General features: G+C 34.3%; 1 protein-coding gene across 1 annotated transcript in view; it reads left to right on the forward strand.

The window, feature by feature from the left end:
* The window catches only part of tou (toutatis), a 510,442-nt gene that overhangs the window by 380,404 nt on the left and 111,452 nt on the right, over positions 1-18,586 (forward strand). Inside the window, exons 29-30 of the mRNA XM_068348421.1 lie at positions 122-1,232; positions 6,755-6,900. Coding sequence (XP_068204522.1) covers positions 122-1,232; positions 6,755-6,900 — 1,257 coding nt within the window. The remainder of the gene's footprint in view (positions 1-121; positions 1,233-6,754; positions 6,901-18,586) is intronic.

Raw genomic sequence — 18,586 nt, forward strand, 5'->3', positions numbered from 1 at the left:
TTCTTCAAATAATGTTTTGGTCAATATTAGAGTATTTTACATCTGCGAGAAAATGTAAACTGATAAGAAAATTTAATTAAGCACAAGGAATCAACTCTTAAGTATTTTATTCCCTTTATAGCGTACGATGTGGGTGCTTCCTCATGCAGGAGGGCCTTTCCTAGAAGGGCTTTCATCTTGTGACTACACAGGTCGTGACCACTTTCCGGTATCTGTACCTCCTTCTGAGCCCAAAGTTGGACTTAGTCTGGATGAAGTACAAGAGAAATTAAAGATATCTCAGTTGGAGAAAGAAAAAAGAAAGGAAGAAGAGGAAAAGAAGGGAATTGATGAGGTGAAAGAGGAAAAATTGATTAAGGAAGAGAAAATTGATGTAAAAACTGAAACTGAAGTAAAAGTTGAAAAGAAAGAGGAGGATTGTAGTGATATGGATAGTAAGAATATTACAGATGTGAAACCTTTCAATGGGCAAGTTAAGGAGGAGGAAGATGATGATGATTTTGAAGTGCCTGATATCCCTAAGCGAACTGAAAAAAGTAAAGAGGAAGTGAAACAGAAAGAGGAGGTGAAAGTGGTAGATACTCAAAATGGTGTTAGTGAAAATAAGCAACCCAATGGAAACACAACCGCTAATGAAGTTTATTCCTCTTTAATTAATGCAGGGTTAAACCCATATATGGTTAATGGTTTGAAAGAAGGGAGTTCCTCGAATAGTACTGAAGGTATAGACCAGAACCTTTTGGCAACTGGTTTAGGTTTGGTTCCAGGACAGTACCTTAGACCTGAGCATGTAGCACAGCGAGAAAAACTAAGTTTTAGCCTTTTACCTCGTATTCCCTGTGACGTGTCATCGCTAGAAGCATTACCTACTGGACAGACACCCCAAGGAACACCTAGGGGATCCCCAAGAGAAGCTTCTCCGTTTTCACGGTATAGTGGGCCTCAGAGTCCTGCTTCAGGAATTTCTCAACATCAGTTCAACACTCCTCTTACACCAGGAACAACAGGATGCTTCAGTACACCAAGTGCCCCGAGTACTCCAGGAACTGTTAATACACCTGGAACAATACAGGGCACTCCTGTTTCTAACAACAACATTTGTTCGTTAAATACCTCAACATCTGGTGGTATGTGTTTGCCATCTAGTACAACAGTCAGTGTTCAGTGTCTTTCTCATAAAGAATTACTGGAGAGATTGCACCAAACAGCAGAAGCTCTTCCTGTTCCAGATGGTAAGTATTTTTATTGTATTTGTAGGTCTTTTTTTCATTTCATACATTTTAGATTATCCTATTATTAATATTATTATTATTATTATTATTATTATTATTATTATTATTAGTTGACTTATGTTTAGGGTAAGGTGTATACTATACTGTATTTGATTTATTCTACAGTTTTTTTTTATTATTGGATATATCTCTTGAGTTGCTTATATAAATCCAAGGATCAATGTTAGTAATTCATGTTCTCCATATATAACCTGTATATGTTTGATAATATTTTGGTAATACTAAGCAATGGATGCTAAAATATGCTCTTTATATATTTAGTAAGTGCACTACCTTGAAAAGTTACAATGCACTTGTTTGGCATATTGAAATTTATGTGAAATTAGAATTATGATATTTAAGCAAAATTTAGACATGGAATCTGATAATCATTAATTAGGTTTCATTTTTTTTTCACCAGAAACCTTGATACTCCTTAATTTTTCCTGCATTAGGTCCAAAACTAAACTCATGGAGCTTATAAATCAGCTTTGACGTTGATGGGATAAAATAACGGTTTTATTCATAATACATTTTTGAAGACTTGTCAGCATATTTTGCAACCTTAATGAATAATTTCTATTTCATAATGAATGGATGAAAATGTGGTGGGCAGTAGAAACTTTTCCAAAATAAGTTTTTATATTTACCTCTCAAACTTCAGTAATTATTTGAAGTGCAATATAAAGATTGGTTAGGGACTTCTGAACTGAAAAAAATGTTATGATCTAAAATGAATTACTGTATTTCAAATATACTTTCCTGGAAGTCATGTGCTGTTCATTCTTTTAATAAAGAAAGCTTGGCCTTGAGAAAAATGAAAATAGAATTTTTATAAATATTTTTTTTTAAATGCGGGTTCCCCTTAATTGAGAAACGGTAAAGAAATATCTATTTTATAAGCAAAGCCATCACAATCTTGATTTTTCATGCTTTTTTCTGAAACCGACTGTACCCATGATTTAAAAGAAATGTAATCTATTTACTTTATTGACTAGAAATGTAGAGTGTTTTTTTTATTGACTCTTGTTTTAGAAAGAAAATATGGCTGCTATTTCAAGAGCCTTCATAAATTTTGAAGTGCATAAGGTAATTTTGTTAGAATTATTTCCTCTTTCAGTCTGAGTTTGTCAACAAATTTTTGTTACTGAATGTAACGGTACAGTACCATGAAAATTCTGGTTTACTTTTTTATTTGAAAATTAAAACATCCTTTTTGTACTAAAGAAATAGAAGAATAATAAAGGTTACTGGAAGGTTGTGTTAATTGGCTCAAAAACACACTATCCCTTTCCCTCTGCCGGATTTTAGGTAGCCCAGTTAAATGATTTAAACTTGTTAAATGCAGTAGAGTTTGGAAACAGGTTATGTAATGATAAATGAAAGTTTGAATCTCTTCAACCTCATATATCAACACCAAAGGTAGCAAAGATTTCAAATATTCATGAGCTTAACCTCCTTCAGTGGGCCTGACTGTCATGATTCTCACACTACTGTTCTTCCAAACTGGTCTTGGAACTAATCCTTCTACATACTTGGAAAGAAAGGGGCAGTAGATGCAGTTAGAGAAACTGATGAGCCTAACCCAGAACATGTATCCCTCTAATAAACTCTTAGGGTGACAATGAAGTCCTAAGGACATTGATATTAGCACAATAGTCCTTAAGGGCTAGTTATTTATGTCAAAGAATAGAGCCTTGCTGCAGAGATTTTTCTAATGTAAATATAAGGTTAGTTATAATCCCTGAGGTGAATGATTTACCTCAAGATTCAGGCTCATATTGAATATGCCTAACCTAAAGAAGGAAATTTTATTTCAGTCTGACTGAAAAAAGAAAGTTTCATTTCATTTTGCCTAACTGAAGGAAGAAAGTTTCATTTCATTCTGCCTAATGTAAACATGGGAATTTAATTTCACTAACATAAAACTGCACTTTAATTTTAGTCTGCCTAAAATAAAAAGGGAATTTCACTTTATTCTGCCTAACCTTAAGAAGAGAATTCATTCCATTTAACTGCCTAGCCTAAAGAAATAAAGCAAGTTTATCACTTAATCTGAAAGGGGAAATAGATTAATGCTATTGATATGGATGTGTAGATGATCAGGAATTAGTTTAGCGTAACCAGCCTAACATAAAAATAGGAATTTACTGGTAATTCTGGCCAGCTTAACCTAAAGAAGGAAATAGGCTAACGCCACTAATGATGAGAAACTAATCAGTTGAACAGTTTTTACAATCTAAAGATAATGTTCAGGATCTTCTCTTTTTAAATATACGAGTACAGATGTTACCTACTTATTTGATTTAAGAAGAAAACAACTGCACAGTATAACACTTGAATTTCAATGTCTTTCTTTTTACAGAGTGAGCCTCTGATAAGAGAAAAAAGATTTTGCTATCAGGTTGTATAGAGAAGTGATTAGTAGAATTATAATGTAACAAATTTTGATGTGGAAGGATTTAGGTGACATTTTGGAAAAATTTTATTTTTATTTTGTGCACTATGTAAGTGATGTCCTTAGGAGACAACAAATTTGTTCTTTGTCAAGTAAGAAAGTATTGTATGTATTCTTTTTTGGATAAGAACTTTTGTGTGAAGAAACTAATCAAACAAATTCTTGAACACAAAGCGATTCACATAAAGCATTGCACATTCTACAGCCTTTGTACCAACGTTCACATATTGATCAGTTTCCTGGACCGTGTACCATTTATCACTCATTAATAAAATCAGTGTAGATGCATAACAATGGTACATATAGCGTAATGGGTCAATGCGTTTTGATGAAATTTGTTATCTGAGGTTCATATCCCCCACCTAGAAGTACAAATAGTGACCTAGTCTTATTAGAAAATAAAGTGAGTTGCATCTAGGAATAATAAAGTGTCCTGTATCACCCAGGATGAAATAAGAAGGGATAAATTGCTTTTCATGAAAAGCTTAAGGGGTTTGATCAGAAAATTGACTTGATAGACGAGACACAAATTGTTTGAAAGCATAGATGTTATATTGGTTACTTGCAATTTTGAGTATAGCTCTGACAGACCAGGGGATTGTAGGGGTGTTAAGTAGGGGCTAACAATTCCCTGTCAAATTGTATCCCCTCCTATCCACCATGACAAAAACTTTACTGTAATGCCAGCAAAATACAGTGACAGCAGAGATTATTCTAGAGGAAATGTCTATTGTATTGAAAGAAACAGTAGAAGAGGTTTAGTCTTTTCTCCAGAGTTTTTTAATTGAAAATTTCTGGTACAGAAAGTTACCAAGTGTTGGATAACAGTTCTAGATATTTCTAGGTTCTAGATTGGTTTTCATAGAAACACCTTTGTCAGTTCAATGAAGGCTCAAAGGAAAGTTTTGCATATTTAATTGACCTCTATGACAAATTTTTTCAAATTTTATCATTTCATTTCTAGTTCGCCAAGATTCGTGAAAAAGTTGAAGGTTTTTCATTTTTTATGAAAATTTTTCAATTTAAAAACCTCAAGTATTCACAAGTGAGAACCGAGTAGCAAAGAGATTGCATCTGTTAAGAAGAGTAGTTAGCTCTAAAGAACAATCGAGAGCCCTTCTCCAAGATAAGAAAGTTACATTGAAATTTTTATAAAAGCTAGAAATATTTGTCAATTTTAAAAAATCTTTTTGAATTCACTCTCAGTTGGTTTTTGTATAAGGGAATGATGATAGATTAAATTCTTTTTAAAAATTTTAGTAAATTTCAAGTCTATCCTGATTCCTTCTCCGTTAATTCTCTGTCTGGGATTAATAGTGGCTTCAGATCTTTTTAGTAGAAATTTTATCAGTTTCAAGAGGTATACAGTATTCAGATTTCATTTCAATTAATTATACTGTATACTATTTCTATGAACCTCCCATGATGTTCATATTGTTTCTTTCCCAGAACCTCATTGATGTTTATCCCTAAAATTATATAAGATATTTTCCCGTTTTCTTGCCTTTCAAAAGATACATGCCCCAGTAAAGTGATGCGAAAATCTTTCAGTCAATGTTAGGTAGTACACAAATAGATTTCTATTCTTCAGTTTCTCCATAGCAGTGACTTCGTAAAGACTTGCCCCTTCCAGACTGCAATAAGTGTTTATTGCATTTTAAGTTAGCTTACGTGCTTGATTGTTTACTATTTCTACTATACGAAACCATTGGATTTTAAATACCGATTTTTCTGCACATGAGACACTGTTCCACCCAGAGAGGTGCATACCTGTTCTCTTATAATAAGAAAACACACAAAGGTTGCTACATCCTCAGAAAACTCAGCTCAAACAGTTTTATCTTTAAAAAAAAAAAACCTCAAATATTGATTTCATGCAAATTTCTCTTCTATAAGATTATAAATAACTGCTACTATAGAGTCTGCAAAGGAGAGAGTTTCAAGCTTCTCACACTATTCCCCTTAAACATCATATATCTAACAAACCAGCTTGCAAAGCTGGATTTAAAAATTTGCATCCATTAGCATTAATGAGGGGCTCAAGGGGGAGAATATTAGATCACAATTTAGAGCAATATTAGCTAATTGATTTGTTTTATGTAAAACAGAATAATTCTGTGGGATAGAATGCTTTAACACTAAACAAGAACTTGAATTACCAACCTTTCTTTGCACATGGGATAATGATATATTAATTCTATCAAAAATTACTTGGGAAAATTGAGGTACTGTATATAAGTTGTCTTTGAAGTACAGTAGCCATTTCCAACAACTTGGAAAAATAAGTAGCATTGGAACTTGTCTTGAGTAACTTATTTGAATACCTTTCAGAAATAGGTTTCCTTAATGATTGGAAAGGAGATACCTCCTCAGGGTCGAACTCTTCCTCTGTGTTTTCTTCATCATCTTCTTTCTGTTTTGAAAGATTTTCGAAGACTTTATTTACTGGTCTTCCTATTTTGTCACTGTTTATTTTGTATATGAACCCATACACATTGTTTTGTTAAGGGACTTGTTTCATCAGTTGAGCTACTAGCCCCAACATTTACAGTTAGATCAAACCCGTGATATACTGTACTAGTGGCTGGACTTGTGAACAGATGATGATCACTGCCATCCAAAACTTGATGCAACCGATCAGTTTTTATCATAACTTTAACAGATCTATTTTGTTCTAAGATAATCATACATGCCATGCTATCTACATATGAAATAAGAGGTTGTTATGCGGAAGGATATTGGAGTGAGGGAGAAAGATAATTATTTTAATTCTTTAATGTTCTTAGTATTCTCTTTTTCCCTTGGTTGGAGATGATAAATTATATTTTTTGAGATGGAGTAAATCAGTATTACTATTGTATAATACTATTAAAATTGCATTAATTGTTTCAGTAGCAATATTTGTAATGAAAGAATTAAGTTTCTTTTAGTTAACTTGTCTAGATATTATACTATTTGCTGCCATGATGTGAAATGGTTATAATATATATTTCATCTTTGTTGGAACATCTTTTCTTTTCCATAGAGTACAAAACCGGATGGTGGCACTTCAGTGATATTGAGCAGTTGCGAGATATGATTGGTGCCCTGAATGAAAGAGGTGTGCGAGAACGTGAACTGAAGCGTTTCATAGAAAAAAACTTCTCCATTGTTAAGAATTCTCTGTCAAAGGTATGGCATCTTTTATTTTGTATATCTTGATTTAAAAACAAGTGATTTTGTAGTGTTTAGGGCCAAAAAATGGTGTATTTCCACTTGCACATTTGGTAAAACTTGACTATATTATAGTCTGCCTAATGTACCATTGTTAGCCTATATTTATTGTATTTGTGAATGTGTTGACACATTTATTGCTTCTTTTTATGAAAACTAATACTATAACTATTGAGCATTATACATAATTTGTTGTTACATTGATACTCTTAGTCTAAGTTACCAGGTCATCTAACATCATTTGTTGTCCCATGTTCATAGTGTGAATATTCTCAGAGTTCTCAGAATTGGAATATATTCTCATGTAGCGGACACACAAAAACAGACTGGCTCTGGTGAACCCTGTGAGTAAAGACATTCAGGCAAATTCCACTCTCTCTCAGTCAGTGTTTGTGGCTTTTTGGAATCTTTCATAGTTTGCATCTCATTTCAAATTGCATTGATGCACACTTCTGATGGGTATTTTAAAGAAAATAGAACTTTAATGGTGAACACAAGATTTAGTTTTTAAAAGATTAGTTTATATAAAGATGATATATTGTATTTGAAGTTAATGCCAGTAGTCAGAAAATTCTCACAAGAATTTTATGACAACAATCCATTATGCTGTAAGTATTTAGTATTATAGTGATTATTAAATGACAATTAAGCAAATGACTGACCTCTTATTTTTACATATGCATAATCAACCTGGTAGGGGCAGACATACCAGATCCTCTATTGTTGCTAAAATAGAGTATTTATTGTTTCTCAATTAATGCTACTCCTCATAGCCCTTTAGGTTGTGCTCTATCTCACCTTTTAAATAAATAACAGAATAAGTGTTCTTTAAATTATCTTCATCTTTTCTATTTTAACTTTTTTTCGTATTCATCATCAGGATGGTATTATGCGTCTTGTTACTTTTTTGCAAGAATTATTCAGCAATGTCATCAAAATGGTACGTCTTATATATTGTCAGCATAGTTCAGAGCTTTCCTGTTGGTAGAGTCGCTAAGAAACTGTTTAGTACTGTATTACTATTCTTTATTTTTAATCATTATTGCTAGTCCAATATATAGTTATTCTGAGATCAAATAAAAAAGATGATTAACTTCTCAATAAAGACTCTACATAAAAAAATACCTGTTTGCAGGTATAGTGTATAGTCAAGTGAGTAGAGAAAAAATTTAAGTATTAGATTTTAAGTTCTATACAAAGGTTTTTAGTCTCAAAGTATCAACCATATTTCCTTGTTTATTAAAAAAATTAAAGGAAGATTAGCTCGCCTACCTACTCTCATAAGGGAATGTCTGCTATTCTCAGGGTAATAGTGTTTATGCCAACATTTAAGGGGTGCAACTGACAACCTCTACTTGGAATTTTGGAAAGTCAGATTATTGCATATTTTGTGTGGAGAATGTCTATATTCCCTGTTTCAAATAGTATTTTTTTAATGAAAGTGATATGCTTTAAGGCTAAATTTTTTTTTTATTTTTTTTTTATTTGAGCAATCCCATTTAGTCCCTTACGCAACTTTTCTGACTGTGGTACATTTTTATTTACTTTTTTTTTGAGAATTTGAGGCAAAAATATTTACAGTAGTCTCCTATAGGCAAAGGTAAAGTAGTGGAATGGAAGGAGATATCATCTACGTTAATGTGGGTAAGGGTTAGGTTGGGTAGGGAATGTTAGGCTTTAATTAGTGCGTATGAGGCAGGTTGTGAGGAAAGGGAAGAAGAGTGGAATGATTTCTGGAATGAATTAACTAGGTATGTAGAAGGACTGGGTAGAAGGAATTATGTAGTTGCTATAGGTGACTTAAATGCTAGAGTGGCCGCTGGAGAGGCAGAAGGTGTCAGTGGGAAGTATGGTGTACCAGGTGAAAGATAATAACAAGTATCCATGGGTAAGAGTGGCAAATGGAAGAGTGGTAGAAAGGGCATTAATGGATTATGTGTTGATAACTAGAAGAATTTTTGGAAGATTGAAAGACATGCACATGTTTATGGGTATGGCTAACAATATGTCTGATAATTATTTTGTGGAAGGAAAATTAGTTGTAGCAAAAGAGGGGGGGGGGAGAATGGAGTGGAGGGATGTAAAAGGGAGGTAGTGAAGGTTGAAGAGTTAATAATACATGAAGTAAAAAGTGAATATCAAGAAAGGTTGGAAATAGCATATGACGGAGTTAAAGTGAGAGAAACTGGTAATTTAGAGGAGTGGAAGTTAGTAAAATAAAATTTTGTTGCGATTGCAAGTGATGTGTGGGGCAAGAGGATTGTTGAAGGCAGCATGAGGAAGGGTAGTGAATGGTGGAATGAAAGAGTGAAAATAAAAGGTGAAGAGAAAAAGAGGGCATTTGAAGAGTGGCTGCAGAGTAATAGTGTAGAGAAATATGAAAGATATACTGTGGAACCTCTACATACGGTCTTAATTCGTTCCGTGACCTGGTTCATATGTTAAAACGATGGTATGTTGGAGCAAATATTCGCATAAGACTACACTGTAATTTGTATAATTCGTTCTACAGCCCAAAAACCTATGATAACTCCTTAATAAATTACCACACATAATTACACATAACAATAATACAATTGCATTATATAATAGAAATGTAAAAAAGAATAATTGTAAAGAAATTATAGATAAAAAAGGGGTTTTTACTGTCACTTTACCTTAGAGACAGGCCAACGCAGGAGGAGACGGTCGGCAAGGAGATAGAGATAGTGACTGCGATAACGTACCGTAACTTACTCTAACTTCACTACGTGAACTTTAACCTAACTTAGCTTATTTATTTTTATTTTTTATATTTTATATTTTTTCTACATTTTTATTTTTTATTTTCATCACTTTCACTCACTTCAATCTTAGTTTTCTTTGCTTCACTTTCTTTCTCTTCATCGCGATCACTAGACCGCTTCAATGATTTGACTGCTTTAATGGCTGCCTTCTGCCTGATGATCGTTGAGATCGTAGACATATTCCAGCCATATTGTTTAGCCAGATCAATCACACGCACACCGTGGTCATGTTGTTCTATAATTTTTTGCTTCAATTCTAATGAAAGCATTGCCTTCTTCCTTTTCTCACCACTACTAATACCTGTACTGAAACCAAGCTTCTTAGGACCCATGATTATATGTAAAATAAAAAATGAAACGTGAAAAAAGGAAGACAATAAGCACTGTTAATAGCGGACCGAACAGAGTACAACCACACGATGCGCACGAGAACAGAGAACTGACCGACGCGACGCTCACTGGCGTCTCTCCGACAGCAGCATGTCGGAGGGACGCCAGTATGGTCTTTGTCATATGTTGGAGCATGACGCTGGGTGTCGGGTGGGGGGGGGGGGGTGTTTGAGCGGGTGCATTGTCAAGGCATAGCAGGCACTTTAAAGGCAATTTCTGTTCATGAAGATACTTCTTCACAGAAGGGCAGAAAACTTGGTTAACCCATTGCACAAAGAACTGCCTAGTGACCCAGGCCTTCGAGTTGGATCGCCAGAAAACATGAAGCTGGTCCTTATCGACGTTGTGTGCCTTAAAGGCCCTAGGGTTCTCCGAATGGTAAACCAGTAAGGGCTTGACTTTAAAGTCCCCGCTAGCGTTGGCACATAGGGCAAGAGTCAACCGATCCTTCATTAGCTTATGCCCAGAGAATTTCTTCTCTTTGGCGGTGAATTAGGTTTGACTGGGCATCTTCCAAAACAGCCCGGTTTCATCACAATTAAACACTTGCTGCTCTACGTAGCCTTCTTCCAGCACGATCCTTTCAAAGTTCTTGACAAAGTCAGCTGCAGCATTTGTGTCCGCACTAGCAGCCTCTCTGTGGCGAACAACTGAATGAATCCCGGACCGTTTCGTAAATTTCTCAAACCAGCCACGAGATACCTTGAAATCGTCTGAGGAAGGTTCGGTTGAACTCTCCCCAGCATCACCCCCAGAGCTCTCCTCCTTCAAGTCCGTGAAGATGGCGTGCGCCTTCTCGCAGATGATGGTTTCGGTGATGGTGTCGCCAACAATCTCTCTGTCCTTGATCCAGATCAGCAGGAGTCGTTCCATCTCTTCTATGATAGGGCTACGGCGTTTTGAAATAATGGTGATCCCCTTAGAAGGTTTCACTGCTTTAATAGCTTCCTTCTGTTTCAGGATTGTCGAGATCGTCGACATATTACAGCCATATTGTTTAGCAAGTTCACTCACGCGGACGCCACGCTCATGTTTTTCAATAATTTCCTGCTTTACGTCTAAAGAAAGCATTTCCTTCTTCCTTTTCTCACCACTACCACTTGCAAAACTAAGCCTTTTAGGACCCATACTTTACGTAAATTACCGTAAAAGGATGCACGTAAAAAATCACGATTAAAACAGTACAATAATAGCAGAACGCACAGGGCACAACCGCAAGAAGCCGACGAGAACAGAGGACTGACCCAAGCCGCGCTAATTGAGGGTCCCTCCGAGGTCGAAGTGCTGCCTTCTATCGGCGGAAATAAAAAACACATCAGGCGCTTGAGTACCGACTACGCGTACGAGTATTGTTTACTTCGGGTGTCGAAAAAAAAAATTCCGGTGTAGAGTAGGAACGTGTTCGAATTGTACTTCGCGTGTCGAAAAATTCGGATACAACCGGTACGACGAAAATTGCTTACTTCATGTGTCGAAATAAAATTCGGGTGTAGAGTCAAAAATTTGCTCGAATTTTACTTCGGATGTAGATACGTTCGGATGTAGAGGTTCCACTCTGTACTGATATTATTAGAAAAGGAGTATTCTGACTATTCTCTTAAGTCACTGCTCATAATTTTAGTCAGGCAGGGTAAGAAACGTGTTGCGGATCACAGTAACTAGGGTTTGAACCTTGTGCATTTGAGCCTTAGTGAGAGAGAATCCCACATCTAAACTGAGCCATAGAACCTTTTTCATTTTCATGATAGTAGAAATATGGCTGAAAATTTGAGAGGTACAAACAAATTTGATTATGAAAATCATTGAATTATGTGTCAGGATTTTCTTCTTTTCCTTAGTTCTGGTATAGCATAGAGGGAACTACTCTTTTTGTTGGAACTTGTGTTCGACAAAGAAAGGAATAAGAATGAGTCAAAAGGAATCATGTAGGTTGAACAGAAAGTTTGGGCTTCACAATAAGCCAGAGTAGACCAGCCAAAGGTAAGGAAAAGAGTGTTTTTTAAAGATACCCCAAAGGCTGGACAATTCTGTGAACTCTAATGTGGTCTTCCTTAGATGGAAAATGGGTTGGGTATGAAGACAAAGGTAAGACATTCTAGTGTTAGTCTATAAACAAATGTCTTGACCAGAACTACTCAAGGGCCAATTAATCTATCTTTTCACCCCTCTGAAAGATGAAAGAATAGGTAGAGAATTAAAGACTATAGTGGCTTCCTTCTAGTTACATTTTATTTTTAAAGGAAGAGGAGTTTCCTCTTACTAGTTGATCCATTTAATACGTACATATCTTTGGTTAGAAGATAGAATCATTGGTGAGATTAGGATTTTACCCTGTTGGAGACATTTTCACCAATTACTATTACTTGTGTTAATACTTATTATTTACAATAACTTTTTATTTGTCTGTCCTTAACCTGGCTATTAGTCACATGTTGAAATAAGAGTTTTGTAATAATGAAACTGAAATTTGTAAAATATATCTGATTATATTATATTAAGAACAGTAAATTAATTTTACTGAACTATACTGGTATTTAAAATGTTTTCTCACATTTGATACTGTCATAAAATTTTGTTTCATATTGATTGTCAAAATTTTTAAAGAACCAACAAATGTAAAGATGCAGACTTGCCCCTTTGTTACTTCTGACCACCAATGCTTACTTTTTAAATAATTTTTTTATATAGATTACAAACATTACTTTTGCTTGTCTCTTATGATGGTCAAAGTGGAAAGGCAAATTGTCAGTATACAATTTCTATTACACTTACATGAAATTAGTAGTTGGAAGATAGGGAAGACTTCTAGGTGTGGTGCTTAATTTGACAAATTGAAAGCTCTTTTTCTTTACTCGGATTACTGTTACATATGTGTAGCCTTGAACTCCACCATATCTTGTGTGTGTATTTTTTTCTTTCAGCAGTTTCTAACCATTCACTAACAATGTTTTAGCATGCTGGGTTGTCCCTAAGGACTTTCATAAACCAAGGAATCCAATATGGCTTGAAATTCGAAGAAATATTGTTTTCCCTGTTGCAATGCCAGTGTATCTACATGCAAATTAATAGCATTCAAGCAACAAACCTTGTTGGAAAACCATGATGCTACAAGTCCAGAAGAAAGGAAATAAAGAAATGACATATAAACTATATATGAGAAGTAATGAATAAGAATATAGATCATTTTAACCCTGGATAGGTACGGTCCTCGGACACCCCTTTAAGGGTATACTCGGACGCGAACGACCCCGACGCCAAAAAAAATTCTTGAAAAATCAGTTTTTGCAGTAACCTCCTTTTTTCTTTTGCCAAAAAAAACTTCAATGAATGCTTAAAACAACTGTAAAGATAAATACTACTCATCTGCAGAAAAACTATTTATTATAAATATTTTAAAAAATTAAGTAGAAAAAAAAAAGACCTGACATAAAAATTCATAAAAAAAAAGTTTATACATATATACACAAATCCTTTTAGGAATTGATTCTTGAATGTTTAGGACACATCTTGATGTATTTTGGTTGAAGTCAGACCCATGGAGGTGAAGATCTGAAATGAGAAAAAAAGGGTAACTTTTTTTGGCCAAAAAAAATTGTCCAAATTTCATGAATTTTTTTGGGTACCCAAATGAAATAGGAAGTGGCTAATTTTTTTAGGGAATAAACATATGTTATCCTAAAATAGAAATATGTAAAAAAATCTTCATTATTTTGTAAATTACATTTATATCAGGGGCCATATCTAAAGGTAATTTTTTGAGTACTTGGAAATTTCGTAAAAAAATACATATATTTAATATATAATATGATATTTATGCAGGTAAAAATATACCAAAATATCACAAATTCTATAGGGAACAAGAATATATATAGATAGGGCAGCTTACGCTTCGGATATGTCCACAAAATGGCCGCCAACCACACTGACTCAGACTCCCTAATCTGCCACTTGAAATGTAGGAAGGGTATGTCAATTTCAAGGTGTTATTTACTAATCTAATTATTATTGGATATGCATAAAAATTGTATGGTGGGTTGCTGGATAATTGTCGATTATTTTACGTTTATAAAATTAAAATTCTGACCCAAAAAAATTTTTTTGAAGGGAAATAAAATCGAAAAAAAAAATGTAAAACAATATTTTAGCTAAAAAAATTTGATGATATTCAATCAAAAAAAAAGTAAACAAAATTTTCCGACAAATAAACATCTAGAGGAATCATTACTCTGTGATAGTTCCTTAGTACGTAGTAATTTTGAAAGAATTGAGAAAAAACGAAAAAATGGCAATCACCGGAAAATCGAACACATACCTATATATACGCCATATCTGGCTAAAAAAAAGATAGGCATGGGTAGCCAGATCATCTAAAAACACTTTCCAACACTATAAAAATATAAGTTTTGCGACACTACTTGCCAATTCCTTACGGTAACATGACTAAGCAAAAAAATGCAAAACAAATAAAAAGGGGGACTCGTGGAAAAATGGCCATTCTAATATACGGCATTTCAGAAAAAAAAAATTTCAGCCACGTGCTAGGCAAACCATCAAGGCATATTTTCCGACAAATAAACATATAAATGAAATATTACTCTGTGATAGTTCCTTAGTACGTAGTAATTTTGAAAGAAATGGGAAAAAACGAAAAAATGGCAATCACAGGAAAATCGAACACATACTTATATATATGCCATATCTGGCTAAAAAAAAAATAGGCATGGGTAGCCAGATCATCTAGAAACACTTTCCAACACTATAAAAATATAAGTTTTGCGACACTACTTGCCAATTCCTTACGGTAACATGACTAAGCAAAAAAATGCAAAACAAATAATAAGGGGCACTCGCGGAAAAATGCCCAACATTCTAATATACGGGATCTCAGATAAAAAAAAAGACATGCACGTGTTAGCCCAACCATCAAGGCACACTTTCTAACACATAAACATGAAAAAAAAATCAATAATATACGGCAATTCCTTACTACGTAGTAAATTTTTACAAATATTGAAAAAAAAACAAATTGGCAACTGCAGTTAAATACCCAATATACCAATAACTACGTCGTATCTGACAAAAACAAAATCACGCATGGGTAGCCAGATCATCTAGACACACTTTCCAACACTAAAAAAGCAAAAGTTTTACGACACTATTTCGCAATATCTTACGGAAAAATGACTTGGCAAAAAAATGAAAAAAAATGAAAAAGGGACACTCGCGGTAAAATGCCCGACATTCTAATATACGACATCTCAGATAAAAAAAAAGACATGCACGTGTTAGCCCAACAATCAAGGCACACTTTCTAACACATAAACATGAAAAAAAAATGAATAATATACGGCAATTCCTTACTACGTAGTAATTTTTACAAATATTGAAAAAAAACAGAAATTGGTAACCGCAGTTAAATACCCAATATACCAATAACTACGTCGTATCTGACAAAAACAAAGTCATGCATGGGTAGCCAGATCATCTAGACACACTTTCCAACACTAAACAAGCAAAAGTTTTACGACACTATTTGGCAATATCTTACGGAAAAATGACTTGGCAAAAAAATGAAAAAAAATGAAAAAGGGGCACTCGCGGTAAAATGGTCCTCGTGGTGATGAACGACATTTTAACTAAAAAAAAAAACATGCACATGGTAGCCAAACAATCCACCAAGACTTTCCACAACTGATAACCTATACAAGTTGCACCATTCTACGACAATTTCATAATACGTAATAACTTTGATAATTATGCAAACTACCTCAGAAGGGTAAACTCGGACGCGAACGACCCCGATGCGTCTCAGAAATCGGGGAAGGAGTACAGCTACAGCAATGCACATCTGGACACTACTAGAGCGTGTAGGGGAGACACCTCCTGCAGGTCGATCACCCACAAATTCAGTCACAGGGGTGAGTCACGTGAGAAAAACCTGTTTTTTTTTGACGCTCGGGGTCGCAAACGACCCACCGTACCTATCCAGGGTTAAGATCAATAATGTTAGATTAAATGTGTCATTTACTATGAAAAGACTTCTGTCAACCTGTTACACAGAAAAGCTTTTGCAACCTGTTTGAACTTCCAAAATTCCAGATATTCAACAACTAGATTAGGAAGATCATTCCACAAGTAGGCCACAGTTGAAATAAAACTTCTAGAATATTATGTAGTATTAAGCAATATGATGGCGAAGGCAAGACTGTTAAAAGTAATTGCTTACATAATACTATATACAGCAAGGTACGGTCTGCGAAGATCCAATTGCAAAGGATGGTCATAATTTCGTAAAATCCTGTGCAACTAAATGGAAGACGTTAAAAGATATTAATATCCAGATTAGTAATAACTAATTTAATAACCAACATGCTTTTATCTAACAAATCAAGATAAGAGTCAGCATCTAAAATTTAGACAGGAGACAAATGATCACAGAAAATCTTAAAGAACTTTCTTAATAAGCCAAGTTTTTGTGCAATTGAAGGAGAAACAGGCTGAATGTGCTTTTCATAACTAAACATGCAATCAAGAATCACACCTAGAATTTTAAATGAGTTGTATATACTGTAATTAAAAAGATATTGTCAATGTAAAGATCTGGATGTTGAGGAGCCACTGTCCACAGCCTACTGGGAATTGTACTTAGAGTATTGTTAGGGTTCAATTTCATCCTCATAATATTCACCATGCACTAATTTTAGCTATATCTCTATTAACAGATTCAGTAACCATAGGTCTATGTACATTCAGGAGATGGAATTGATGCATAGAAAGTAGTATCATTTGCATATCTAATGAGCTTGTTTTTAAGGCCAAACAACATATCTGGCTTATATCATATGAAAAGTAATGTGCTGAGAATACTACCCTGAGGAATGCCTGATATTAGATAACTATATTCACTGTGGTGCATATCAATGAATAAAAAATTCATTTAATGATGCAAATAAAGATCTGTTTAAGTTTGAAAACAAGGCACTTGTAATTAACACTGTCAAAGGCACCACTAAAATCACTGCAAATTTTACAAACATTTTGACCACAATCAAGGAATTTCTGTAGAGCATCAGAAATTGTGAGATGGGCATCACATGCTCCAAGGCCTTTGCAAAAACAAAATTGCAAACTTGGGAGCAAATTATTACCTTCTGCATATTTATTTATATGTTTTGCCAAAAAACATTCAAAACTATAGAAATTGGTCGGTAATCAGCTGGGCTAATGCTATCACAAACACATTACCATAATGGAGTAAAATTACCAATTCTCCAACAAATGCTGAAAGAATTTCTTGCTAACTTACAAAAAATAACAGACTACATTGGATCTATGAAATCAGCTGTATGTAATAAAAAACAAAGGAAAAATATAATTTTGGTTTACACCTCCACAAGTATCAAGGACTGGCATGTATTCAATGTGTATAAGGGAGAACCACATGTTCAGACTCTATTCAACCCATCACACCATCTAACAACATATAGTATATCATGACTGAAAACAAATACCAATACTAAAGACAATATTAGTTCGGTTCAACCAACATCGTTTTTTGAGCACTATTATATGTGTGCTCTGCATCCACTTAAAAGTTAGATAATAGTAATTAGTATCTGTTTTAGTTATTCACTATTGTTCGTTACTAGTAGTTTTAACATCATAGAAGTGTCTATTTGACTGATCAAGATGGCTTTTGTTGGTTTGTTTTGAATTGTTTATTCTGTGAATGCCAATCCCTCCCGGCTTTCAGGTTAGCATGGGAGTATTCAAGATTTTGTATTCTATCATCACTTCAATTTTTATGATTTTTTTTTTACTTCTTTATTATAGACTATTAATCTTGTCTAAGTCTCGATCCCATGGGGTAAATTTTTAGGGTAACATAGATCAGAGTTGTTTACGGTTACTGGCTTATAACGCTATCACAGCTGTGACTTTCATGACGGCTTGGGATTTTATTTTTAGAATAAAGTAATTTTTCACCTCTTTACCTTTTTTAGTTTAATCTGGTTTTATATGGTTTGTTAGGCTAGCTTAAGTTGCTGACCCGTTTGAGGTAAGTTTTACGCTAGAGAAGCCTTAGTGTTATTAGTGTATATTTAGCCATGATATACTAAAGTATTTTGCCCCATAGGTAAATCACAGCATGGATATTGTATACTTAGACTTATGGTAGTTAGCTTTTGCATTATACCTGGGTAGGCCAAAATTATATATTATTGTTCTCTAGTCTTTGGTAATGCCATACCCACTGTACTGTTGTCTTTCAGTCTTGGGGTAGTATTCTCTTGCTTTAGGGTACACTCAGGTACACTATTCTTTTTTATTTTTCTTCCTCTTGATTTTGAACCTTTTATAGTTTACATATGAAAGATCTAATTTAATGTTGTTACTGTTCTTAGGAAAATTTGTTTTAATTGCACATTGCTTCTCTTGTAGTTTATGTTTCCAAGTTTCCTAGTTTC

The sequence above is a fragment of the Palaemon carinicauda genome, chromosome 2 (assembly GCF_036898095.1).
Source record: "Palaemon carinicauda isolate YSFRI2023 chromosome 2, ASM3689809v2, whole genome shotgun sequence".
Taxonomy (NCBI): domain Eukaryota; kingdom Metazoa; phylum Arthropoda; class Malacostraca; order Decapoda; family Palaemonidae; genus Palaemon; species Palaemon carinicauda.